This window comes from Pipistrellus kuhlii, unplaced genomic scaffold (genome assembly GCF_014108245.1).
Source record: "Pipistrellus kuhlii isolate mPipKuh1 unplaced genomic scaffold, mPipKuh1.p scaffold_m20_p_3, whole genome shotgun sequence".
NCBI classification, from domain to species: Eukaryota; Metazoa; Chordata; class Mammalia; order Chiroptera; family Vespertilionidae; genus Pipistrellus; species Pipistrellus kuhlii.
In genome coordinates, this window is record NW_023425529.1 from 67,133,695 (window position 1) to 67,161,111 (window position 27,417).

Sequence of the window (27,417 nt, forward strand, 5' to 3'; positions counted from 1 at the left end):
TGAGCAGCTCTTATGTCTCTGTTTTCAATATCTCCCTCTCTGTGGTATCCTTCCTGTCAGGAAGGATAAATAAACAAACAAACCAATTCTACATGGGCTTCAATTCTGTCCAAACTTGTTCTTTCTCTAGTGTTTCCTATCTCAGTAAGTGACATCACCATCATCACCATCCACTTAATCATGCCAGATAACAGCATCCTTTATATCTTCTTTCTTCTCCTGCCCCATTGACTAGCAAATTCTATTACTCTGTTTACAAAATGTTTCTTGAATTAGTTTTTTTCTTCAATGTACACATCTTGTATTGTAGTCTAAGTTACGATCATCTCTTAACAGGATGATCATGGTCTTTGGTGGCTGTTTTCCTGCATTTACCTTTATTCTTCTGAAGACAGAGTGATCTTAAGCAGATAAATAAAATATATATAATTTATAATATGCATGTGTGTATATGTAGATATATTAATATATTTACATGTCTGCATATATATATATATATGTAAACATGTAAATATATTAATATATCTACATATACACACATGCATATTATAAATTATATATATTTTATTTATTTGCTTAATACACACACACACATATAACATCTGTGTATGTATAAACACACACATATAAAATCCTGTTCATGTTACTATTTTGCTTCAAATTCTCCACCATATTTTATTCTTCTTGGGATGAAGTCCAAAATTCTTACAATGGTCCAAAGCACTTGAGAGAGCACTTTGCTGCTCTCACATCCCAGCCTTGCATCCTGCTCTCCCTAGCTCACCTGCCCTAGCTGCACTAGCCCTTTATCTCTTCAAACCCACCAAGCTCTTTCCTTTTTAAAGCATCTGCACTGTTTTCTCTGCTTGGTAAAATCTTGGTTCTCTCGGGCTAACTCCAGTTATCAACATAAAAGTAACATTCTCTTGAAATCCTTCCTGGCAGACCTCCTTCATGCACAACTCCCTCAGGGCATTTTGTACTTTCTTTAAGAACTTATACCACAATTTTAATTAATTAGTTTTATAATTATTTTTGATATTTTTTACCTCACCAGATTATAAGCTTTTAAAGAAATATTTTTATCGATTTCAGAGAGGAAAAGAGAGGAAGAGACAGAAACATTAATGATGAGAGAGAATCATTGATCAGTTGCCTCCTGCATGTCACCCCCTACTGGAGATTGAGCCCACAACATGGGCATGTGCCCTGACAGGGAATCCAACCGTGATCTCTCTCTTTTTTTAAACTATGATCTCTTGATTCATATGTTGACGCTCAACCATTGAGCCAAGACACTAGTGACTTTTATCTCTGATTTATTTCAGCACCTGAGAAAACTAATTAGATTAGTGGTAGGACTACCATATATTATCTTGCTTACTGTCAAGTGCTTATCCCTGGTTACCAGAGAATGTGAGTGCATTTGTTTCTATTCCTATTGTAACACATTATCACAAACTTAGTGGCTTAAAACAACAGAGATTTGATATCTTATAGGTCTGGAGATCAGAAGTCTGAAATGAGTTTCAATGGGTTAAAATCAGGATGTTGGCAGTACGACATTTCTTCTGGAGACTTAGAGAAGAATCCATTCCATTGCCTTTTCCAGTTCCTAGAAGCTCCCTGCAGTCTGGGATTGTGGCTGCTTCTTCCATCTTCTAATCTCTCACTCTGATCCTTCTGACTCCTTTCATTGGTAAGTGCTCTTGTGATTACATTGGGCCCACAGAAATTAAAGGAATAATTAACGTAATTATTATAATACCTGTCAGTCTCTCTTGCCATGTAAGGAAAAATTCACAGGTTCTGGGAATTATGGCATGGATGTCTTTGGGGAGCCAGTATTCAAGCTATTGTAGTGAGGGTCATAAAGAAGTATTGCCAGTGGAACAGAGGCAGGAGTTTCTCTGCATAAGGAGTGTGGAAAGAGTAGGCGATATACGTAACATGCCTACTTCATCTTCCCAAACAAGAGCCTAGTGTGAAGTGAGGCTGGCCTTCAACCTCCCCTTAATTTTCCCACCTCCACTGCTTTTCCTTCCAATGGGATCTGTCAGTCCTCCCATGTTTGTAATTCACTTGCACTTCTTTTTCCTACTAGAATAAACTTTCTGGTATTTAATTTTCCCCAAAGTTGGATTCTCTATCACAGTACAGATGACTAATACCCTTAGAAAACACAGGTGTAGGTGGACCTGGGAATCTGTGCTTCTAAAACATTCTCTGAGCAATTCCTGCATGCACCAAAGTTTGAGAACCACCACTGTGTTCTAAAGCCAATAAAATTATCTGGTTAGAAGAGAAGACTGAGGAAACCTTCCAAGGGAACTAGGGTGTTTTCACCACAGCTTTTGGGAGATAATGACAACAATTACGCATGTAACTCAGTAAGACTCTATTTCAAGCTTGGAGCTGAGGAAGAGGTCATATCAAGATAAGAGAGGAACATTTTTGGGGACTGATCTATCTTTATGTGACTCTCAAATCACAATGAAGGGCTTAGTTTCTCCTGGGTTATGTTTTCATACTGATTTGTACTCTGCTGAAAACCACAATGATGCTTTGTCTACAAGGGCAGTTTGTATCAGCCTTGACAATTTAGGGAAGGTAAAGATGATAAGCTGATGTTTGACAACCCAGAATGTCTGCAGTGGCTATTATCATAGATCAGGTGGTCAAATACCAAAGTTGGAATCTTGGTGTTATATAAAATCATCTAAACATGGAATTTAGGGATTTGACAGTTTTTTGTATTATCTATAATTTGATCCAAGTGTAAGGTTTGTTTTTAAAAAATATATATTTTATTGACTTTTTACAGAGAGGAGGGAGAGAGTTAGAAACATCAATGAGAGAGAAACATCAACCAGCTGCCTCTTACACACCCCTTACTGGGGATGTGCCTGCAACCATGGTATATGTCCTTGGCCGGAATCTAATCTGAGACCCTTGAGTCTGCAGATGATGCTCTATCCACTGAGCCAACCCCGTTAGGGCACAAGTGTGAGGTTTTTTAAAATATATTTTTATTGACGTCAGAGAGGAAGGGAGAAGGAGAGAGAGATAGAAACATCAATGATTAGAAAGAATCATTGATCGGCTGCTTCCTGCAAGTCCCCTCCTGGTGAATGAGTCCAAAACTGGGGCATGTGCCCTGTCTGGGAATTGAACTGTGACCTCTTGGTTCATAGGTGGATGCTCAACCACTGAACCACACTAGTTGGGCCAAGTGTGAAACGTTTTTATATGCTTTGTTTATAAATTTATATTAGGTCTAGTAATAATTAATGTCGTTTTCTAATACTTTTTTTAAATCGAATTTATTTAAACAATACAACAAAATTTAATCAACAATATAGTTGCTGTTGTTTTCTACTACTTGTGCCCAATGCTCAGGAAGCATTTTAATCCCTCTATTGTAAAATTCTTGTGATTTTGATGCAAAAAATTCGGTCAATGCATTTTTGAGACATTCTTCATTATTAAATTTGTTTCCAAGAAGAAAGTTTTGCAAAGAATGAAACAAATGGTAATCGGAAGGGGCAATATCAGGAGAATATGCAGGTTGAGGGAGAACTTCCCATTCCAACTGGCACAGTTTTTCAGCAGTGATTCTTGCAGTATGCGGTCGTGCGTTATCGTGGTGAAGAATTACGCCCTTCCGATTAATCAGCGCGGGTTCTTTTTCTCTTAAAGCTTGGGGTAACCTTTCCAATTGGGCACTATACACTGCACTTGTAATGGTTTGGGTAGATGGTAAAAGTTCATAATGAAGAATTCCTTTAAAATTTCACCAAACACACAACATCACTTTTTTCGCATGCAAGTCAGGTTTTGGCGTGGGCTGCGGAGCCTCATTTTTGTCCAACCATTGAGGCCGCCTTTTCAAATTAACATACAGCACCCATTCTTCATCTCCGGTAACAATTTGCTCTAAAAACGGCAAACAGTTTTGACGAGAGAGGAGCGAACTACAAATTGTGACTCTTTGATTACGGTTGTTGTCGGTCAACTCATGAGGAACCCATTTTCCAAACTTTTGGACTTTGCCAAGTGCACGCAATTGATTGGAAATTGTTTTTTGTGAACAATTTAAAGTTGTCGCAAGCTCTTGTTGGGTAATTTGAGGATTTTGCACCAAAAGAGCTTGAAGAGCTTCTTGATCAAAATTGGACACACGGCCTCGACCACTCTTGTCATCTAACGAAAAATTTCCCTCGCGAAATTTCTCAAACCAACGCTGGCATTTTCTGGCGCTAACTGCATCTTGACCAAGAGCACTACAGATGTTTTTTGCAGCCTCACTTGCTTTTCTTCCTAATTGGAACTCTTAAAGCATGCAGTGCCGAATATGCTCTTCATCCGCCATCTTCTTAGCCCTAGTTTTGCAACAAAAACCAAACCAAACACAAACTTTTTCAAGCAAAACTTGTTAATTGCACTTCACACGTTCTGTAGATACCACGTGTTTGAAGGTTATGTCAATACAAGTCAATGCCAAGCAAGATTTTAAACGAATGTTAAAAACGACATTAATTATTACTAGACCCGATAGTTATCTGCTTTATATTAGGTAAAGTTAGTAGAAGAGTCAAATTAGATAAGTAGTCATTTATGAATCACAAATTTGTAAATTTTGCTGAAAAGGTAAGTTGCAAATATATAAAGTAGTAACCTAGAAAATGACCACACATAATTTTTGATAGTTGGTGGTTCTGTTTATGATAATATGGTGGGTTAGGAGATCTAAAAATGTGCCAGCTATGAAATACTTGGACATGCTGGATAAAATATGAGGCATTCATGTGAGTGGTAGATGAGTTCACAAAGATGTAAGGAACATTCTCAGAAGCCAAAAACAAAGCAGAAATTAAACTTGACCTTTTTTCACTTTGGGTTTGGGATTAGATCATGGTTTTAGAATCTTCAAACTGAGAAATTAACACAAAATTCCTGGAACAATTGGAAGAAGTAGATGCAAAATCTTTTATGAAGGAACCCATCCACTATCCTGGCAGTAAAGGATTCCCATGAAAAATGAAAATGCCAGAAATGAACCCAAAATCAAAATTACAAAATCCATGAGGTAATCCACCCTACGTGTGAAAAGCAAACACAGCAAACAATGGGGCTAGACCCCACCTTCTCCTGAATATTCAAGTAATATAATCTCTCAGTGACTCTAAAACAGGTACATCTAAAGTAACTGAAAATATAAAATGGAATTGAAAACACAAGTATATAAATCATTTTATATTCAGTGTATTATAAAGTGCAAATGCACAGTGCGATAGTAGTATAAAGAATGAAGACAACTGACAGAAATATTGATTTTATACCTTGACCTTGAAGTTAAAATGTTGACAAGAGGAAACTTTAGTTGTAGGAACATTACTTCTTTCAAGGTATCAGTCAGATATTGCAAATCAATAGCAACTTGAAAAATTCATGTTCCTATAAAATATAACACTAACTTATGAGAGTGAGCTTTAACTTGAAATCATGACCAACACAGGTATTGCCGATGACACATAATAAGCATGTCTTTATTCAGAAAAACTGAGACAGATGCATTTGTAAATTAAATGATGTCAAACAACCCAGAAGTTGCCAAGCAACACACCTCCTGAAAGCATAAATAGAATACTGCAAAACTATCTTCTAATATGGCAGTTAAATTTAGCATGGTGAAAAATATGTCAAAGATATAGGATGCTTTTTGCTTGCTCTGTGATAAACTAAATTCTGGATAGAATCACTAAACCTGAAATGTGTTAGGGGTTTAGCAAAGCAAGTGAGGAATAATTGCATTTCACTAGTAGAATGTGATATGATGGGAATCAAATGTTATCTACTTTAGATGTGATCTCAATTAATGAAAAATGACTGTTATATAAATTACCAAAGAAATTATTTTTTCCCAAAGATGATGAACTTCATTAACAATAACCCTCTCCTTTTTTTGTCATTGACATAAAAACTTAGGCCAACATTTTCCCATCCTTGCCAATTGTTTTTATTGTGGTGTTTTTGAGGCCAATAGGCTGTCAGGTGTCAACTTTCTAAAGATCATATTCCATGTGGGAAAATGTGCAGTGTTCTTGTAGCAGAAAGGGAACTGTTTATTTCATGCATTATGTGGTCGCCTCAGGCTTCTTATGAACTTAATATCTCTTCACAAGCTGGTGGCTGACTTACTTTTTGCCAAAGTTCCTTTGTCAGAGTAGAATGAAACATAAAAGCTGTCAACTAAAGTTTGACAGTAATAACGACATGTAGCACAGTCATAAATTCCTTTATTGTGTGGCTGTGGGTCTAATCTTTCATCTAAACTCTCTATTCTTTGTACCTATTCATGGGAGTCTATTTTGCCTATTTTCATGCAGCCTACCATTTAATGTAATGAGTTCATAATGTAGTTATTTGAAAAAAAGTACTTGAGATTTCTTTTGTTTTCTTTGCCACTTTCCCTTCTCCTTTACCAATCTCCTACCTATTATAAGCCTGGATGGAGGAGAAATAGAAAGAGATCATACATTAAATCTATCTGAAGAAGAATGGTCACCCTGTCAAGATTCTCACTATATATATATATATATATATATATATATATATATATATATATATATATTACCAAACACAACAAGTTATAATTTTTAAATGCATGTAGTTTAAAACAGAAAAGCAGTAATAAAAATGCCAGATAAGCCCTAGCTGGTTTAGCTAGGTGGACAGAGCATTGGCCTGCAGACTGAAGGGTCCCAGGTTCAATTCCAGTCAAGGGCACATGCCTGGGTTATGGGCTTGATTCCCAGTGTGCTATGTGCAGGAGGCAGCCAATCAATGATTCTCTCTTATTATTGATTTTTTTTTCCCTCTCTCTCCCTTTCCCTTCCTCTCTGAAATCAATAAAAAATAAATAAAATAAAAATAAATGCCATATACTGTAGCCTAGGAATGTTTAATCTTAGTCACTAAAAATGGCTGTTTAAAGATACTATATGAAATCTGAGGTAAAATTTTCATAGTTATTGTATTTGAATTAAGAACCTAAGGTATCTAAGTTTATATTAGAAATAAATACTTTTCACATGGTTTTAATGTTTAGAAATAACTATGAGTATTACTAAAATGTTTATTTCTGAAACATGAAATTCAACTTTGATTTTCATTTGGGATTTTTCGATATGTGTGTCACTTGTGAAATTTTTTAAGTTAAAAAAAGTTAAGCAGTTACTAGATTGGAAAAAACATGTTAAAGTATGGTTTTCAGATTCTTCATATTTTAAGTTGACCCCTAGGTTTACTTATGAAACCAAGAGAAACTATTGTAAATTAAGAAAAGTACTTAGTAATAAATATTAGTTATGTATATTTACATTCTTTCCAGAGAGGCAATAAGCATTCTGCAGAAACAAAATTGTTGCCCTTAGTTTTAAAATTTCTTTGGAGGAAAATTATTGTTCTATAAGCAAATTTCAAACTTAACCTTTTAATTTATTCTATAGTCACATTTTATTAAGTGTCTAGTATATGTTATAGTTTTGATTGTGGTTAAGTAGAGACATGTTTTTGGATCAATATTTAGGATGCAACTATAAATAGGTAAATCTGCTTAGAAACATATTAATTTATTGTCTAATTAATTTAAGTGATTATTTAATTACTTTAAGTATAATAGTTAATAAACATTTAATAAAATCTATTAAACACAAACTATAATAAAATTATTTAAACTTAGCCATCAAAATCATAAAATGAGTATATAAGCATGTATATATGTTACATAGGCACATAGGTACTTATACTTTTAATAAAGTATGAGCATAGCTTCATGCTTAAAACATGAATTTATAGGGAAACATCTTCTCTTGGCTAAATTAGCAATAAGGTAAGCAATGGAAAGTGAATAAGAGAGTATAGAAAGAGAAAATGATCATCAAATTTGGGGCACAAATACCTGTTTATGTAGTAGATATTGGACATGCAATAATTAGAACTTTACAGAAAGGACTGGGAAGTCATTGCGGAAGAGGTGTCTGGTACAAGACAATAAAAAGAGTGATTTTTTGTTGTTGTTGTTGTTGTTGTTGTTGTCTTATAAGATAGTTCCATAGTTAGACATTCCTACTGCTATGCTCCATTGAATGAGTCTGCTGATAATACAGGTAACTCCTGGGGCTTAAATCACTCCTATGGAGTTTGCTATGAAATATTCGAGCTGTTCTCTGATTCCAGGCAAATGGACAACTGCTTCCAGGGAAGAAACTACTTACTCCTGGAATATGAAGACCCCTTTGTTGTCTAGTTGGGTGCTTGTTATGGAGGATGAAAAAATGAGGTGTTAAGGGAAGGTTTTCAAGCTGGATGAGTTCTTTTCTTTTTAAAGTTACATATTAGAATACTATCTCTGTGTTATTTTCTGCTTTGTTGCAGAATGTTTAATAGAAATATCTGTGGGTACATAATTTATTAATTTAAACTATTATACACTGTCATGGGAGTGGAGTTGAAAACATTTGCACATAATCTTAGTTTACTTTTAATTCTTAAAGAAAATTTATGAGAACGTGTAGACCTTCTGGGAAAGATTGATTGGATTGGATTTCACCTTTTCCAAAGGACAGTAATTATTTTATGAATAAAACACAGAGAATAGATGAATAATTAGGAATAATGATGATCTCAAATGACACCAGCAGTTAATGTTTTTGTTTGGTTTTTGTTTTCTGATGCTGCTGTCTTTGGAAGTTATAAAATGTTAGCATAGGCTAACAAGGCGTATGATGTGCAAGATCAAGATAGGGTGTAACTAATACAGGCTCAGGTAAGAGGCTGCCATGCATTACTAATGAGAGACTCAGCCAAAAGGTTGCCTGCAATCTCTAAAGCTTCAGATCTTGTATGTAGTTAGAAAGACGGGAATGCCTTTATGAATTACTTTTTTGCTAAGCTGTATTTATAAGAATTTGACCACTCTACAAACACATAACCTTCTAAGATGCCATCATAGAAAAGAACAACAATCTGGTTACATTTTAGGGAGAAAGTCTACACTGAAATGAACATTGTGAGAAAACTCAATTTAATGATACCTTGGAGTATATTCTTGCTTCATATACTGCTGTTTTCATTGCAAGGTAAGAACTCATATAAAATTTTTACCTTATTTCATTGTATTTTAGTCTTTGTTGCAGCTGATAGGAATAGTTGGTCCTTAGGAATAGTTGGTCCTTATACCATAAAGCACTTACTTTGAAGTAATGACAGTGAACAGATCGTTTTTTTTTTAAATTTAAATAATATAGATAATTTGAGACTTCTGTGTTTTTGTCTTTTTTTTTAATGTTAAACCATGATTTTATTATGTAATGCAACTGTACTGAAAGAAGCTCTGATTCTAACTTTTATCTTCTGAAGAGTGATTTAAAAATATTTGTCTCTGTAATTTAATCATTTAAAATTTTATAACTAAAGAGAAATTGAGTACTAAAATTTTCTTTATACCAGTAGACTGAAGAATGGGTAAACAGATGTTTTAAGAAAGACTTTAACATTTGGTGCTAAAATTTGATTTTCAGTTATTTTATAGCAATCTTATATATAAATTCATTTTTATAAAAATATTTTATGGGGAAAGAACTTATTTACCCCCCAAAATATTTGTTAATTTCTAATTCCTAAAAGAGCTGTATATTTTGGAGCTTGTAGGAGAAGAGGGAGAAATTACTAAGTATAAAAGACTAGTGAGGTCAAAGAAACTATTTTCTAATCCTAGTAAGTGGCTGAAGCTCCTCGGACAAAATGTCATAGAGAGTCGAGATGAGGAGTGGACTTTGGAGATAAATGTGTCTAACATCATTATTTTGTGATATGTATGGTTGCATGCTGGAGTTTGCCATTTGCTAAGTGGTAGGGCCAAGACTAAAACTTGGATCTCTGGACACCAAGTCTCATGCTTGTCCTAGTGTTATGTCTCTGCATAAATCTAGGTGCATTACTCCTTCGTTCTGGATTACTAGTCACTCTGGTGTCTCACAGGGAATTTGCTGGTTAAAATCTTTCAGAAAATGCAAAATATGTAAGAGCAATACTCAGTCTGAGTTTTAGAATCCAGTTTAAAATTATCTGCTTAATAATCAGAACATGTGACCAAGATATTTGTAATATATATATTTGATTATTTCTTTATTTTCCTCTAGCAGGATATATTTGTGCATCATCCATCCTGACGGAAACATCAAAGTGAGTATTTCTTGTTCTTTATGTCCTCTGAAACATAAAGCAAGTAAGAATAAGCAATAACTATATCCGCTTTAAAAAATAAAGAAAATATTTTACAAAATAAGGGCATTATATGTAGTTCTTTAAAACATTTCCACAAATTGAAAATTATCAAGCATTCAGTTGCTTATTTATGAAGCATTTTTTTCCACTTTTATTTTAATGAGAGAGGAGTTCTTGGAGGTATCCAAAGACTGTTGATACTAAAGAGACATTACTTTCAATTCAAAATTTTGTAAAGAAGTTATACTCAGTAATTACCCATTTTATATTATTATCATCAATGTACATTGCTGATTACAAATGTGCTGTATCTTAACATAGAGTTAAACACCTTTTAATGGTTAAAAAGAATAAAATTGACCTGGCTGGCATAGGTCATAGCATTGACCTATGAACCATGGTCATGGTTTGATTCCTGGTGAGGGCACATGCCCAGGTTGTGGGCTCTATCCCTAGTATGGGACATGCAGGAGGCAGCTGATCAATGATTCTCTCTCATCACTGATGTTTCTATCTCTCTCTCCCTTTTTCTCTGAAATCAATAAAAGTATAGTTTAAAAAAGTAACAAAATTGATCTGACACTAAATAATGAAAATCATTCTTTGGATTAAACTGATCTGCTTAATGAAAAGCAGAATTCTGTTCCCCATTGAGTTTGATAAATCTCAGTATGATGTGCTTACCCACTTTAATGCTATCCTGCCCTTTATGACATGGTAAAGGAGTGAATATTAGGTTTGATAAAAGTGAACGTGCTCTGGGCAAATACTTATCTCACCAGTTTTATAAAGTCATGAGGTGAAAATAGCATGCATGCTGGTGCTAAAATACTACACTACTTTGTTTATTTCTCTATCTTGAAGTTGCTTCCTAAAATTCGTTTAGATCAGAGGCAGGAGAGATTTGGGGACACTCCTCCGAATTTTGTAAAATGAGACAGCACCACCACCCAAATCTAACCCCTCCCAAATGGGGAGGGGGATCTTTTCAATGTTAGGCTAAGAAAGACCTCTTTGATACCGTGATGGAAATCAGGAGGAAAACACCAGCCCTCTCTTGGGAAAGGCTTGTTCAGGTTGCCTTGGGTCCTTTGACTATACAAGTTCTTTTTGTTTTCTTCCAGAAACGGATTTAATGAAAATCGACAGAAAAGAGCTCTTTTAGCAGCGCAGGTAGGTTATGCCTCCGATGGAGAGAGAGGCAGAGAAACAATCCATTCTGCTTTGGGACTCTGCTGTCACTTCAACAATGAGACCGTTGTGGAAGGGAATAAAATGCTAAAAACAAGACAGGAAGGAGGAGGAAGAGGCAAAGTAACTTCTCTACTGCCTTTCTGCTGCCCCTCCAATTTATGCTTAGTTCACATTTATTTGTGTATTTGCTGTTCACCTCCGTTTCCTGCTGAGAGGCTCATAGCATTTGTGGGAGATTCAATCTCATCTACTTGCCAGAAAATTTTAATGGGTTTAAAAATTAAGCCCCAAAATCAGGACAATGACAACAGAACAAACACAAGCAAATGGAGCCAAGAAAGCTGTAAATGATTGCAGTTAAATACTTAAATACTGCAAAGGTCATCAGACGTCCCTGACAAACTGCTTTTGTATAAATTTAAGTTATAGGCACTCTGAAGAGGTAACCTTTTTTTTTTTTTTTTTTTTTTTTTTTTTTTTTTTTTTTAGGAGTGGGATAGCATTGAACTTGAGGATGTCTTTTTGCCTTGACCTTTTTATATAAAGGATATTGGATAATATAATTGCAATATCTTCAAACTATGGTTGGAATGTTCAAATGAGTGTTGTTTTTTTAATTTTCTCTATAAAAGATGGATGGCAAAAGAAAGAATCCTAACTTAAAGGCATTTCTTTGGAAAGTAATATGATTTGAGTATTTAGATAGTAAACAGCACATACATGTATATTCAAGGATGCTTTTGTCAAATGCAGAAATGCAATATATTTCTGGTAAATGCCTACATTTAAAAATTTTTTTGGTGTTAATTAGAAAGAATTAAAAGAGATTTGATAGCTGTTGTGACAATTTAGAAGACAGAACTAATTTATTTTAATCGAGTGATAGGTGTGCTGAAATGGGCAAAGGATTATATATGAAATGGAACTATTTTATTTTTTCCTATAAAGAGTGTTTGGTGTACTTAAATACTTATGTATCATGTGAAGTAGTTAAAATGATCTTTCTCTGAGAAATTATATGTACATGTTTGCCAGTAGAGAAAATTAACCACAAAAAGACATCATTTTGACTCAGTAGAAAATCCAATTTTTGAGAAACACTGAATTCTATTGAACCCACTAGACTGAAGAACCTTGAGACATATCCTACAGTTGTCACATGAAGTGACCTATTATTGGGATTACATAGTGTGGGGAAAAGTAGGTTTATAGATGTGAGTATGTGAAACACAGAGTTTATTCTTGTAGTATTATTTATTATTACATTATTTTCCATATAAACAACTGTAAAACTACTTTTGTACCACCTTTATTATTGTTCTTATAAATGTCTTAGAATTTGTATAATTTACTCCACAGTAGTTACGTTAATACCCCCTTTTTGTTAATATGTTAGGAACTCACCTTGTTTTGATTTCTCTTTTAGAGAGAAAAGAATAAGACACTTGCCCTTTTGTCTCCTGAAACTAAAGCACACACATCAGGATTATTTGAACACATTTTATTTTATTTGTTATATTATTTCATTTTTTTTGGAACACATTTTAAAAGGATAAATGTTAAAGAAAAACAATGAAGTCATAATCATGTGTTGCACTGTTTAGGACTGAAATTTCATCTAAGTGCGTTCTTCTCTCCAGATTCATTCCCCTGCTCTAGGAAGACAGAACACTGATGGATAGATATCTGTGCCAGTAAGAATTCAGAAATATGTTGTCAGTGAGATGAACAATGAGCATGGAAAGGGTAGGCAGGCTTCCCTCAATGGTGTATTTGTGTGCTGCAGAGATTTCTCATGGAAAGCCTGCATTTCTCTGTACTTCTCAGCCTCCCATGGAGATGTAATCGGCAAGGAGGAAGAATGACCTATTCTTTTTTATCACTTATGTGAATACATGCGCCCACTGCTTGTGTTTTTTCTTTTCTTTTTGCATTACATTTAAAAATTCTCCTGAAAGCCGGGGCTGAGATCTAGACTCAAGTGCAGGTAATTTATTTAGGGTGTGCACAGTCGGGGAGAGAGAAAAATAAGAATAGGGAGGCAGAAAATCCAATACAGCTATGTTAATAAGGGGCTTTTTGCTTTAGGCATCTAGGGCTCAGTCTTACTGGGGACTCTCTGAGGGGCTGTGTAGAATGTGTTGCAGGGCTGTTTCTCCAATGGATGGGGAAAGCTGGGATACTTGTTCACCAGCTCCTTTTCCTCCTTGAATAAGGGCAGCTGTCTGGGGGCCTTGAATCATCCCCGGGAAGGCACTTTCTGTGGTCTGTCTTACTGGTGATCTATTTCCTCTGAAGGAAATAGAAAGAACCTGGTGTTTGAAGTTGGATGGTCTCAATGTGCACAGAAACCCAGGCACAGATGAAGTGGGATGAGAGGATTCAGGGAGGGGCATCCACAGAATCTTTCAGAGACATGGTTCTAAACAGCCTTGGGAGGCAGGTCGTTCCCATTCAATAAGTCTATTTTCAGTTTAGTTGGTGTTTGTTGATGACATACAAGAGATCATACTAAAGATAAACATGAACAGCAGTACTTTTTTATGTAGAAACACATCGTTTCTACAGTGGAGGCCTGTAAAGAATTCATTTCTGTGTAACTCGTTCATTGAATCTGAGATACCACCAAGTTTTTGCCATTAGAAACCAAAGTGCTCCCAATTATAAATATAAAATATCATTCTGAGTTCAGATCTGTTAAAAAAGTGAAAATGATGTGTCATGTCCTACCATTGTTGAAATATTACAGTCTGACACATGGGATGCTGTGGTCATTAGGCTGCTGTAATAGCCAGGAGGCTGGTATTGCAGGTAGTCATAACTAGTCATGCTAGGTAGTGAGAGGATAGGGAGCAAAAAAACAAGTTACATATTCCTGCCTTAGCCTAGTGCTGTCCAGTGTATTCAATTTTTGCCTAATAATAAAAATATGTAACATGTTTAGAACCCTTATTATGTGCCTGGCACTATTCTGGGTACTTTACTTATCCCATCTTGTTTAATCCTCACAATTCTGTGAGGCAGATGCTGCTGTTCCATTTTATAGGTTGGGAAATGGAGGCCGAGAATGTTAAATAATTTATTCAAGGATATAAGCCTATATGAGGCAGAGTTGAAGTCACTGTTCACTGTTAGTGAGCATCAGAGATAATTAGCTCGAGCCAAAGAAGATTTTGGTGCCCAGTAATATTGGTGGTTATGCTAGATTTTGGCAGCTGGAAAAAAATGAGACTGAAGAGAGACCATAACTTTCTGTCTTGGAGATAATCAAGGTTACAGACTGTTGTGAGTCTGACTTGGTTTGGAGAGAGAGGCAAGGGCACAAAGGGGAGAATAAGTAGTGAGGATAAAACCCTGGAGGGATGAAAGCAGGAAGCAATGAACTTGGGACTGTGATGTGGGCCAAGGGGTTTAGAAAGGACTCTTAAAGTGGTAAGTGTGGGAGTTCTTCCTAGCAGGCATGGTTTGCCTGTTAAAATAAAAAGTACTTGGTTGGAAAATGCCAAAATAAAACTTTACATGTAGGAAGGCGATGAGAGCCCTAGCTGGTATGGCTCAGAGTGCGAGCCTGTGGACTGGAGGGTCCTGGTTCGATTCTGGTCTAGGGCACGTACCTCGATTGCAGGCTCCCTGCCCTGGTTGGGGGCATGTGGGAGGCCACCAATCGATGTGTCTCTTTCACATCGGTGTTTCTGTCTCTCCCTCTTTTTTCCACTCTCTCTAAAAATCAATGGGAAAATTATCCTCTGGTGAGGATTAAAAAACACACACACAAAAGGAAGGAGATGAGAATATATTGACAAACGACTTTGTATCTGAATCACATTCCATATTCCTTTGTATCTGTATCACATTCCTTCTTATCCTTTACCCTTCAAGTTTTTCTAGCATCCTCTAGTTCTCAATTTCACAGTTATGTGGCAGAATTTTGGAGTGTGTATTCTGAGCATAAAATTGCCATTGGAAAGGACAGTGCTGCAGACCATATACTAAACTAGAGGCCCAATGCATGAACTTCGTGCAAGAGTAAGCCTTCCTTCCCCTGGCTGCCAGCACGGGCTTCCCTCTTGCACCTAGGATGTGGGCTTCCCTTGCAGCCCCAGCTTTGTCCAGAAGGACATCTGGTCTAATTAACATATTACATATAATATTTTGTTATTATAGATTGGCTTTGAGTTAAACTAAAAATCACTATTGATTAGTTTTAGTAACACAATTATTTGCTACTAATCCATATTGACCTCTAAAAGTATTAAGGTTTTATCTGAGTTGCTTAGATTAATATAAATCTCTCTTGCTAATTTTCTGTGCGCAAGGTACTATGGCAGAATCTTTACATAAATTGTTTTATTTATTGTTATGACAACACAAAATAGGTACTATTGTTCCCATTTTACAGACAAGTAAAAGAAGGCACTAAGAGCTTAGAAAACTTGTCTAAGAGTGAGTACTCTAATCCAGTCTCTCTGATTCACTAATTCATGCTTTTAACTCTACAATGCCTTGGGGACTATTAAAATACATTTCAACATTCTATGAACCTTCAAGTATTAGCTCTTTGGAGAATGGAGGTGACACTCTGCAGCCCCAGAAGCCTCTGTGGATGGTGCCTTCACAGATGGGTCTGCAGGCAGTGGGAACATCATTGTCAGTCCATTGGCCTCATGTATTTTATCCAGACCCTTCTGCACTTGGGAGCATCAGAGAACTGCTACTTCTGCAGGCAGAGCAGTCAAGCAGTCAGTTAATGCAAAAATAAAGGCTCCAACCAGGTTCTTTTCCGAGGAGGGTAGGGAGGCAGGAGAGCTGAGGTCAGATAGGATGAAGAACATGTCAAAGTCATGTTGAGGCAAAACCACGGCCTCACTGAGATTGCCTCAGTAACCGAAGAAAATAGAAACTTAGTACCTTATAATCTCTGTATTTTTAGCTATTTTCCAATTTGCCTGTTTGGCTTGATTTAAATAATCTAATTTTCTTGAATTTTTATTTCTTTCTTTTCAAGTTTGAAGCAACATCTCCAAGATACTTCTTCCATGAAGCTATTAATTGGGGTGAGGGTAAAATAAAAGGTCAGTGCTACATGTATATTTTTGCATTTGCTTTCTCCGAAAGACCCTTTTTTGGGTGATATAGTGAATCAACTCTTTATTATTTCTGAAGAATGCAAGAAGGAAATGGAGCCAGGGTGGTAATAATAACTTAGTGATAATTTAGGTTCACTTCTTTTTTGGAAACAAGCAGGGTTAAACACCCAGACAAAGCTGATAACTATATGACCAGGACGGATATCCTTGGGCATCAGAAACTTATTTTCTAAAGCAATTACTTGTCTGCTGGTCCCTCTTTGACATCCTCTTATTGCTTATCGATTTCCTGTTTCTGTTAAGAAGAAAGCTGACAGTAGTTTGAAATTTAATTTGTTTTTCCTTGCATTTAAAATAATAAGACTTTCTGTTTTGGCTTAATATTTGTTTTCAGAGAATAAATAGGGCTGTAAATATTTTTTGAAGGAAATACATTTGTTCACCTGAATCTTTTAGGCATTATTTGTTGTAAAAATTCAAGATGGTGATATAAGATAAAATTTAAAGATAGTATTTCCCCTTAGGGAGAAAACCCTGCATTTAAGTTTATGAAAAATATTCCTTATCTATATTTATGATCAAAGTTGAAACAGTTCATTTTTCTTCAGTTAAGATATACTACTTATAGAGTTTGTGTTTAAGTGTAAAGAGAAACTTTAGATCCCTGGATCTTAAGGTGGAAGGAAAATAGGGTTTCCCAATTCTTGCCTTTGGCAAAACTGTGGGTCATTTCCCGCAGTTAGATAAGTTCTTTCATGACCTTGAAGTATTCCAGAAAGGCCAATGCTTTGGTAATGCTTTATAGTGACTCAAAGATGTCCTCTAGTTCTCTCTGTGTGTTACTTAAATCCTTGCTTGAGTTTTGCCAGCTGCCTCTTGTCCTCCCCTTTTTAGAGGAAAAATTTTCACCGATTCATTTGGATTTTTAAAACTCGCTCAGGAGCTCCTAGTTTCTTGCTTTCTCTTTTCAACATAATCCTTTGGGGCGAGTTTTCTTTCCATGAAAGAAAGAAAATATTTTTGATGACAGCCAGCTGCGACTTTGGCTTCTCTCCCATTAAAATTAAATATGGGCAGAAAAAAACGCATCACTTGTAATTAAGCCTGAGGATTAATACGTAAACTTCAAATTAAATTTTTAATCATTCTCTTAAAAATGGGAGTTTTGTTTTGAGTTTTATACTTTGCCCCTTTGCGGTAATACAAGGACGTGATTCTTTAGCACAGCACTTGCTCCTGGGGAAGGACCTCACTGGACACACAACGGGCACCAAACTCCATCAAGGGAATCATCAGCTGCTTGTGTATTTCTGGATCTCATCATCTGGGGACAGGGATTCCTTACATGGGAACCTGACCTTTCAATGGCTTGGAGGAGGCTAACCTTTGCTCTCAGGATAGTTGGAGATGTGAAAGCCTGTCTTTCTTGTTTCACAGCACACATAATGAAATGAGCTAGATAAAGCTTTGATGGGCTTAATTCTTTAGCTCATCAAGGCAAGATGCCCAGGGCTCTGTTTGAGCTAATAGTAATCGTGGTTACAGTTAGTCCAAGCTAAATCTTGACATATTATGTTTATAAGAACTGATGCATGCCAGGAGATAACTTATTTATTTTGTCCCTCAGGTTCTTGCCCTCATGAATGCCTTAACGGAGCTTTCTGTTCTAAGACTGGTACGTGTGACTGCCAAATATTTCAGGCACTTGGGACACGGTGCCAGATTGGTAAGTTTCAGAGATACTTATGAGAGGATTATGAGTTGCTGAAGAAGACATTAAGGCATAATTTGCTATATTAGGGTTCATCCATTGGGATTTGGACCCATCACATTGTATATTAACTTGAATGCTCACAATTCATTCCCAGCAATTTAGATACAACGTAAAAGAAAATAGATATGCCTGCTTTCTCTTCTCATTTATCTCTACTGTTTCCTCAAGCAGTTTTTCCTACTCTAGATGACACTAGCCCATTAGAACCAGGCTCTCATTCATCTCCCTTTTGCTTGATAAATTAGATTTATTATTTGGAGCCACACATTCTTTTTGACTTTGAGTTAATTGGACATTCTGTACATAATATAGAAATAATAGTGAGAGCTCTTCAAAGCAGAGGATTCTTTAAAAATATTTTTAACCATGGTGTCTAGGTTAGGATGCTACATCAATCATAATCAATAAATATTAATTGGTGTCATGGGCATTTATTGAGTATCTAGATCCCAGGCTGGCTCTGAGGTACAGTAGTGAATAATATAGACAAGTTCCTGTTCTCTTGGAAGTTGTAGTCTAGAGGACGGGACTAACACACAGCAGATACACATTAATCACACTTGTGACATCTATAAAGTATCAGATTCTATAAAAATGTACATCAGAGGTGAGGCATATAGTCAAAGAAGACTACCTGAGTAATGAATCACTCTCTGTTTTCCTCCCAAAAGGCCAAAGTTGCCAAGGCTAATAAATTTAGGTAAAATTACAAAAGAAAAGACATGATTGTGCCTTATCTTTAAACTCTTTATGTAGGGCATTGAAATATTTTACACATATCGATTACTTAGTAAATGCCATTGATTTTCTTATTATTCTAAAGGGGAGGATCTCAAAAATCCAAATAGAATAGAGGGCTATCCACAAGGAGAATAAGGGAGGTAGGCATGTATATAATGGGAGATAATATATAATTTAAGACAAACATTGCTTAAAATTCAGCCAGCTTAAAAATCATGATTTTTAAAAATATTTATTTATTTAAAATTTACCTTTATTGTTGAAAATATTACAGGTATCTCTCTTTCCTTTTTTATTGATCCCTTCTACCCCACTTCTGCTCCCACCTCAGGCCTTCACTGCACTATTGTCTGTCCATGGGTTATACATATAGAGATCATGAATTTTTAAATTCCAGCATACTTTAGATGACTAATGCTCCCATCCTCAGATGTATAAACATGATATTTTTTGTCAGTGGTTATTTTTCTCTGTGGATACTATTAAAATAGTTTTGAAAACATTGTGGAGACTGGAACACTGTCATGTTGCCAGTACTAATTTTTAGGACACTCAGTGGTGATGTTTTATTCTTTTGTGAGCCATTATATTGATTTATCACTATTGCTTTCTCTTACTGTATCTTTCTCCCTATGCCTCCTTTCTTCCAGAATCTTCCTGTGGGAACAAACATAAGGAAGTTTCTAACACAAATTCTTTCTTCAAAGCAACTTGAGGGCTATGTTTCCTTTCAGGGAAGTTTAATGGTTTTGAGAACAACCCGTAATTTTATGTTAGTTATCTCTTCCTCTAATATTGACCACCAGAGAAGAAAATATTTATTTTAATGCAATAGAATCACCACTCATGACTGAACCTTGTCAGAAACAGGTGTAATTTATTTTATTCTACTAAATATTACTCTATTTCTTTTCAGTGCCAAACATGGGCAATGGCAGAGATGGGATTTGCAAAACCTGGGGACAGTACCATTTTGAAACTTTTGATGGCATCTACTATTATTTCCCAGGAAACTGTTCTTATATTTTTGCAAAAGACTGTGGTAATTTGGAGCCTCGATACACTGTATGGGTAAGCGATCCTAGGGTATAATTAACTTAAAACTTACTTCTGGTGAAAGCTATTCTTTTAAAGTATTGGTCAAATTATAGAAAATCTATATCTATAAAAGCCCAGTGACTGGAATGGCAGCATGACCGGAATGACCAAAATGACAGGTGTCTATGACATGTACTGTGGCAGCAAACTAGCTTGATCCGGCCCTGATCAGACCCCTTCCCTTGCCCTGGGCAGCCCCACCCCTGGTCAGCCCCCAACGCCCTGATGGGGGTGGGGCCAGTTGGCCAACTGCCCACAGCCACTCCCTCCCATCAGGACTGGACAGCTGGACCCCACCCATACACAAATTTGTGCACTGGGCCTCTAGTATATAATTATCAGAGCATGAATACTCAGGGCTCTGACTGGGGAAGGAGAGTGTTTGGTTCTTAAGGGGGTGGATAAAATTTGCAGCTATATTCAGTGTCCTTCTATCAAGATGGGGCCTAGGACTGGGAGAAGGAAGGTTTGGACCCATGTGGAAGGGACTTTCAGGCAGTGCAGAAATGTCTACATCACGGATGTCAAAATGCCAACTCCAGTTGATGTCCTCATTCTTCAGGTGTTATTTGATCATTTTAAAGAGAAGGTGGGTTCAGGCACCAGCATATTAGTTATATATGTTTCCTTCTTCTCACTTCCAGTGTCATGTCACCTGCATTAATTTTTATTTATTTATTTTTATTTATTTATTTTTTAAAATATATTTTATTGATTTTTTTGCCCCCCTCCCTCCCTCCCACACATCCCCCCCTCCCCAGAGTTTTGTGTCCATTGGTTGTACTTATATGCATGTATAAAAGTCCTTCAGTTGATCTATTATCTCCCCCAGATCTTCCTCCCCTCCCCGCTGTAATTTGGCAGTCCACTTGTTAATATACTGTCTCTATATCTATCTTTTGGTTCATCAGTTTATAATGTTCTTTATCATTCACAAATGAGTGAGGTCATGTGGTGTTTCTCTTTCATTGATTGGCTTATTTCACTCAGCATGATGTTCTCCAGTTCCATCCAGATTGCTGCAAATGATGAGAATTCCTTCTTTTTTTATGGCAGCATAGTATTCCATTGTGTAGATGTACCATAGTTTTTGGATCCAATCATCTGCTGACGGGCACCTAGGCTGTTTCCAAATTCTGGCTATTGTAGATTGTGCTGCTATGAACATAGGGGTGCATATATCCTTTCTGATTGGTGTTTCTAGTTTCTTGGGATATATTCCTAGAAGTGGGATTACTGGGTCAAATGGGAGTTCCATTTTCAGTTTTTTGAGGAAACTCCACACTGTTCTCCACAGTGGTTGCACCAGTCTGCATTCCCACCAGCAGTGCATGAGGGTTCCTTTTTCTCCGCAACCTCGCCAACACTTGTCATTTGTTGACTTGTTGATGTTGGCCATTCTGACAGGTGTGAGATGGTACCGCATTGTTGTTTTGATTTGCATCTCTCAGACAATTAGTGACTTTGAGCATGTTTTCATGTGCCTTTTGGCCTTCCTTCTGTCTTCTTTTGAAAATGTTCTATTTAGGTCCATTTTTTAATTGGATTATTCATCTTCCTTTTATTTAGTTGTATAAGCTGTTTGTAGATGTTGGAGATTAAACCTTTATCAGTGGTATCATTTGCAAATATGTTCTCCCACACAGTGGGCTTTCTTATTGTTTTGTTGATGGTTTCTTTTGCTGTAAAAAAGCTTTTTATTTTGATGTAGTCCCATTTGTTTATTTTCTCTTTAGCTTCCATTGCCCTAGGGGTAGTATCAGTGAAGAAGTTCTTTTGGCATACGTCTGAGATTTTGCTGCCTGTGGATGCTTCTAGTATTTTTATGGTTTCCCGTCTGATGTTTAAGTCCTGTATCCATTTTGAGTCTATTTTTGTGAATGGTGTAAGTTGGTGATCTAGTTTCATTCTTTTGCATGTGTCTGTCCAATTTTCCCAACACCATTTATTGAAGAAACTGTCTTGACTCCATTGTATATTCATGCCTCCTTTGTCAAATATTAATTGAGCATAGTGATTTGTGTTGATATCTGGGTTCTCGATTCGAATCCATTGATCTATATGTCTGTTCTTGTGCCAGTACCAGGCTGTTTTGAGAACAGTGGCTTTGTAATATAGTTTGAAGTCTGGTATTGAGATCCCTCCTACTTTACTCTTCTTTCTCAGGATTGCTGTGGCTATTCGGGGTCTTTTATTGTTCCAAATGAACTTTTGGAGAGTTCTTTCTAGGTCGGTGAAATATGTCGTTGGTATTTTAATGGGGAGTGCATTGAACCTATAGATTGCTTTAGGAAGTATGGACATTTTGATGATGTTGATTCTACCAATCCATGAACATGGTATGTTCTTCCATTTCCTTACATCTTCCTCTATCTCTTTTTTCAGTGTTGTGTAGTTTTCTGCATATAGGTCCTTTACTTCCTTAGTTAAATTTATTCCTAGATATCTTAATTTTTTTGGTGCAATGGTAAATGGAATTGCTTTTTTAGTCTCTGTTTCTGCAGTTTCACTGTTGGTGTATAGAAATGTCATGGATTTCTTGGCATTAATTTTGTATCCTGCTACATTGCCAAATTCATTTATTAAGTAAATTAGTTTTTTAATGGAGTCTTTTGGGTTTTTTATGTACAATATCATGTCATCTGCAAATAAGGATAACTTTACTTCTTCTTTTCCAATTTGGATGCCTTTTATTTCCTCCTCTTGTCTAATTGCAATGGCTAGTACTTCCAGTACTATGTCAAACAGGAGTGGCGAGAGTGGGCATCCCTGTCTTGTTCCTGTTCTTAGAGGGAATGGTTTTAGTTTTTGCCCATTGAGTATAATGTTGGCTGTGGGTTTATCATATATAGCTTTTATTATGTTGAGGTATGATCCTTGTACTCCCACCTTGTTAAGAGTTTTTATCAGAAAAGGGTGTTGGATTTTATTGAATGCTTTTTCTGCATCAATTGATATGACTATATGATTTTTATCTTTCAATTTGTTTATGCGATGTATCACGTTTATTGATTTGCGGATATTGTACCATCCTTGCATTCTTAGAATAAATCCTACTTGATCGTGGTGTATGATCTTTGTGATGTTCTTCTGGAGTCGATTTGCTAGAATTTTGTTGAGGATTTTGGCATCTATGTTCATGAGGGATATTGGCCTGTAATTCTCTTTCATTGAGTTGTCTTTATCTGGCTTTGGTATTAGGGTGATGCTGGCTTCATAGAAGGAGTTTGGAAGTGTTCCTTCCTCTTGGATTTTTTGGAATAGTCTGAGGAGGATAGGTTTTAGTTCTTCCTTGAATGTTTGGTAAAACTCTCCTGTGAAGCCATCTGGCCCTGGGCTTTTGTTTGCTGGAAGCTTTTTGATGACTGTTTCAATTTCTTCCCAAGTCACTGGTTTATTGAGATTTTTAGATTCTTCCTGATTGAGTTTTGGAAGTTTGTATTTTTCTAGGAATATGTCCATTTCCTCCAGGTTGTTCAGTTTGTTGGAGTAGAGTTGTTCATAGTATTTTGTATTTTGTATATTATTTTCTATTTCGGTGGGTCTGTTGTTATTTCACCTCTTTCATTTCTGATTTTGTTTATTTGGGTCCTCTCTCTTTGTTTCTTGGTTAGCCTGGCTAGAGGTCCATCTATCTTGTTTATCCTTTCAAAGAACCAGCTCTTGGTTTTGTTGATCTTATGTATTGTTTCTTTGGTCTCTATGTCATTTATCTGTGCTCTGATTTTTGTTATTTCCTTCCTTCTGCTTACACTGGGCTTTTCTTGTTGCTCTTTTTCTAACTCTTTGAGTTGTAGAGTTAGATCATTTGTTACCCCTTTTTCTAGTTTTTTGCATTAGGCTTGTAAGGATATGAACTTCCCTCTCAAAATTGCTTTTGCTGTGTCCCATAGATTTTGGATTGTTGTGTTTTCATTGTCATTTGTTTCCAGGATGTTTTTAATTTCTTCCTTGATTTCTCTGGTAACCCAGTCCTTGTTTAATAGCATGCTGTTTAGTCTCCATGTGTATGATTTCTTTGGATTATTTTTATTGTAGTTAATTTCCAGTTTTATGCCATTATGGTCTGAGAAGATGCTTGATATGATTTCTATCTTCTTGAATTTGAAGAGACTTTACCTATGTCCCAAAATGTGGTCTATCTTTGAGAATGTCCCATGTGCATTTGAGAAGAATGTATATTCTGTGGCTTTGGGGTGGAATGTTCTGAAGATGTCAATTAATTCCATCTGGTCTAGTGAGTCATTTAGGATTTATATTTCTTTGCTGATTTTTTGTTTTGATGATTTGTCGAAGGGTGATAGTGGGGTATTAAAATCTCCTACTATGATTGTATTGCTATTAATCTCTCCCTTAATGTCCTCCAGCAGTTTTTTTATGTATAATATTTGGGTGCTCCCGTATTGGGTGCATATATATTTACCAGGGTTATTTCTTCTTGTTTTATTGCTCCCTTTAGTATTATGAAGTGGCCTTCATTATCTCTTGTTATGTCCTTCACTCTGAGATCTAATTTGTCAGATATGATTATTGCTACCTCAGCTTTCTTTTCATTTCCATTTGCCTGGAAAACCTTTTTCCATCCCTTCACCCTCAGTCTGTGTGCATCTCTTTTTCTGAAGTGGGTTTCTTGTAGACAACAGATGTATGAGTCTTGTTTTCTTATCCAATCTGTTACCCTATGTCTTTTGATTGGAGCATTTAAACCATTTACATTTAATGTTATTAATGATAGGTACTCATTTGATGCATTTTTATTCCATACCCCTGTGTTCCTTCTTCTCTTCCTATTTCTTTATTTTTACAGTAGACCCTTTAGCATTTCTTGCATTGCTGGTTTGGTGGAGATAAATTCCTTTAGTCTTTTTTTGTCTGTGAAGCTCCTGATTTCCCCTTTAATTTTGATTGATAGTCTTGCTGGGTACAGTATTCTTGGATTCAGACCCTTTCTTTGCATGACTTTGTATATTTAATCCCCTTCCCTTCTGGCCTGATAAGTTTCTGTTGAGAAATCAGTTGTTAGTCTGATGGGGGTTCCTTTATATGTAACTTTCTGTCTCTCTCTGGCTGCTTTTAAGATTCTTACTTTGTCATTGGTGTTTGCCAATTTAATTTTAATATGTCTTGGCGTCGGTCTTCTGGGATCCATTTTGCTTGGGACTCTGCGAGCATCTTGGATTTGTGTGGGTTTTTTCTTCTCTATCTCAGGAAAGTTTTCTGACATTATTTCTTGAAATACGTTTTCCATGTCTACCTCGGTTTTCTTTCCTTCCGGAACCCCTATCATTCGAATATTGTTTTGTTTTGCATTGTCCCAAAGCTCCTGTAGGCTCTCCTCCTGCTTTTTAATTTTTTTTTCTAGAAACTGCTCTAATTGGGTATTTTTTTCCATCTTGTCTTCTAGCTCACTGATGCGATCCTCTGCTTCTAGTCTGTTCTTGATGCTTTCTATTGAGTTCTTCATAGTAGCGATGTCATTTTTCATTTCATCTTGAGTCATCTTCATTTCCTCTTGGTTTTTTTTTCATTTCCTCTTGGGTCTTACTCATATTGTCAAATTTGTCTTCCATTCTTTTTAGCCATCTTAAGATCGTTACTCTGAATTCTTGCTCAGGTAGGTTGCTTGCCTCTAACTCATTTACTTCCTTTTCTGGTGATGCCTGCTTTTCTTTTATTTGTGGGCTGTTTCTTTGTCTCCCCATGGTCTCTCTTCAGGATGTCTCTGTCCTGTGTTGATTTATCTCTCCTTTCCGTGGATGATTGAAGATCTCCCTTGAATCCACGCATTTGCGCCAATTGGAGTGTCTCACCTGCTCGATGGTCTCCTCTGCGGTGGTTTTTCCAGGCCTCCTGTTCCAGTCTTACCAGCGTAAGGAGATCAGGCTCACAAGCTGGGAACTGTGGCGAGACAGGGACAAGCCGCCATCTTTCTGATCACCTGCATTAATTTTTAAAATAGCCCCCCTCAGTATGAATAGGAAGACAGCATTTGTGAAACGGGTCCATGCATACATGAGCACAGGCTAGAGGATATAGATACAGACAGCTAATTGCTAGGTGGATTGATACTCTATGATTGAGCTCAAGAGATAGTTCTTTCAGAATTCTTGCTTCAAAAGAATCTCAGTAGACATTCCAGAATGTAAGCTGCAGAGTGGCTCTAGCTGAAGGAAGTGAGCTCTCTTTCCCTGCCCACAATCTTCCCTGAATTTCAGGAATCTTAAAGCACACCCAGAACACTGCTAAATGCCCTGTTCAAAAGCTACACTCTCAATAGCTGTTGTTTGTTTGAACCTGTTTTCTAAACCTCTAATTATATTGGAGCTGCATAAATTCTCTTTCTCTCTTAGGTGAGGCAGATTTTAAAAAGTAGATCCTGAAGCTTTTTAAGAACAAAAAAATCCTAGTGATCCAGGAAGGAAGTGAGGTCTATTGAAAGTTATCTTACGGGGCATAAAGATAAAAAAGTTGTAGTTTTCTTTAGATGGGAGAGGAAGTGGAACACCTTCCGTACTCACAGGACTCCTGTTCTCATCCCTTCCTGTCCTTTATGCCTTCAGACTCTCGCTGGGTTTATCGCTCACACACCTGACTCCTTCATTGAACTGATTTTGTGCAGTGTCTCACCTTTTCGAGGACTAATGTGTCAACTAGGTAATTTACACCTTAATAATAATACACCATGCTGAACGTGCTTCCAGAGCTAATAGATATTGTTTCTACTTGGCCCTGTTTTGCTTGGTGGAATTTGCTTTCAGGTCAACAAATCCTTTTGTTTTAAATATTATCTTTCCCCTGATTATATAAATATTCCGCTTCATTTGTAGAAAAGTTTAAACATTGAGAAAACTCTGAAAAATAATACTAGAACTATAAGTTAAGAGTTACCTTTGCTAATGGCTTAATGTATTTCCTTTTACACTTTTTTCTTCTGGGTTTTGTACACATTTATAATATTAAACTCATACTGTGTATACTTTTCTGTCCTACATTTTCACTCAATATTATATTAAGAACTTACTTGCATTTCAAATATCCTTGACAGACACTAATTTTATTATGTTTATTTCAACTTATAGAATATTCAAATTAGTTAACTATGCCCTGTTTTAGAAATGTAGAGTTTAAAAATATTTTCAGTATTTTAAAACATATATTGATAAGCATCTTTATGAACATATTTTTATTTTCCTGATTCTTTTCCCTTTAATTTCAATTTTACTTTTTATGAAA

At 36.3% G+C, this 27,417-nt stretch overlaps 1 protein-coding gene across 1 annotated transcript in view; it reads left to right on the top strand.

The window, feature by feature from the left end:
• Positions 1-8,893: 8,893 nt before the first annotated feature.
• OTOGL (otogelin like) overlaps positions 8,894-27,417 on the top strand; it is a 149,981-nt gene continuing 131,457 nt past the window's right edge. Inside the window, exons 1-6 of the mRNA XM_045588285.1 lie at positions 8,894-9,143; positions 10,209-10,248; positions 11,415-11,463; positions 16,490-16,556; positions 18,199-18,297; positions 20,003-20,157. Coding sequence (XP_045444241.1) covers positions 9,065-9,143; positions 10,209-10,248; positions 11,415-11,463; positions 16,490-16,556; positions 18,199-18,297; positions 20,003-20,157 — 489 coding nt within the window. The 5' untranslated portion in view covers positions 8,894-9,064. The remainder of the gene's footprint in view (positions 9,144-10,208; positions 10,249-11,414; positions 11,464-16,489; positions 16,557-18,198; positions 18,298-20,002; positions 20,158-27,417) is intronic.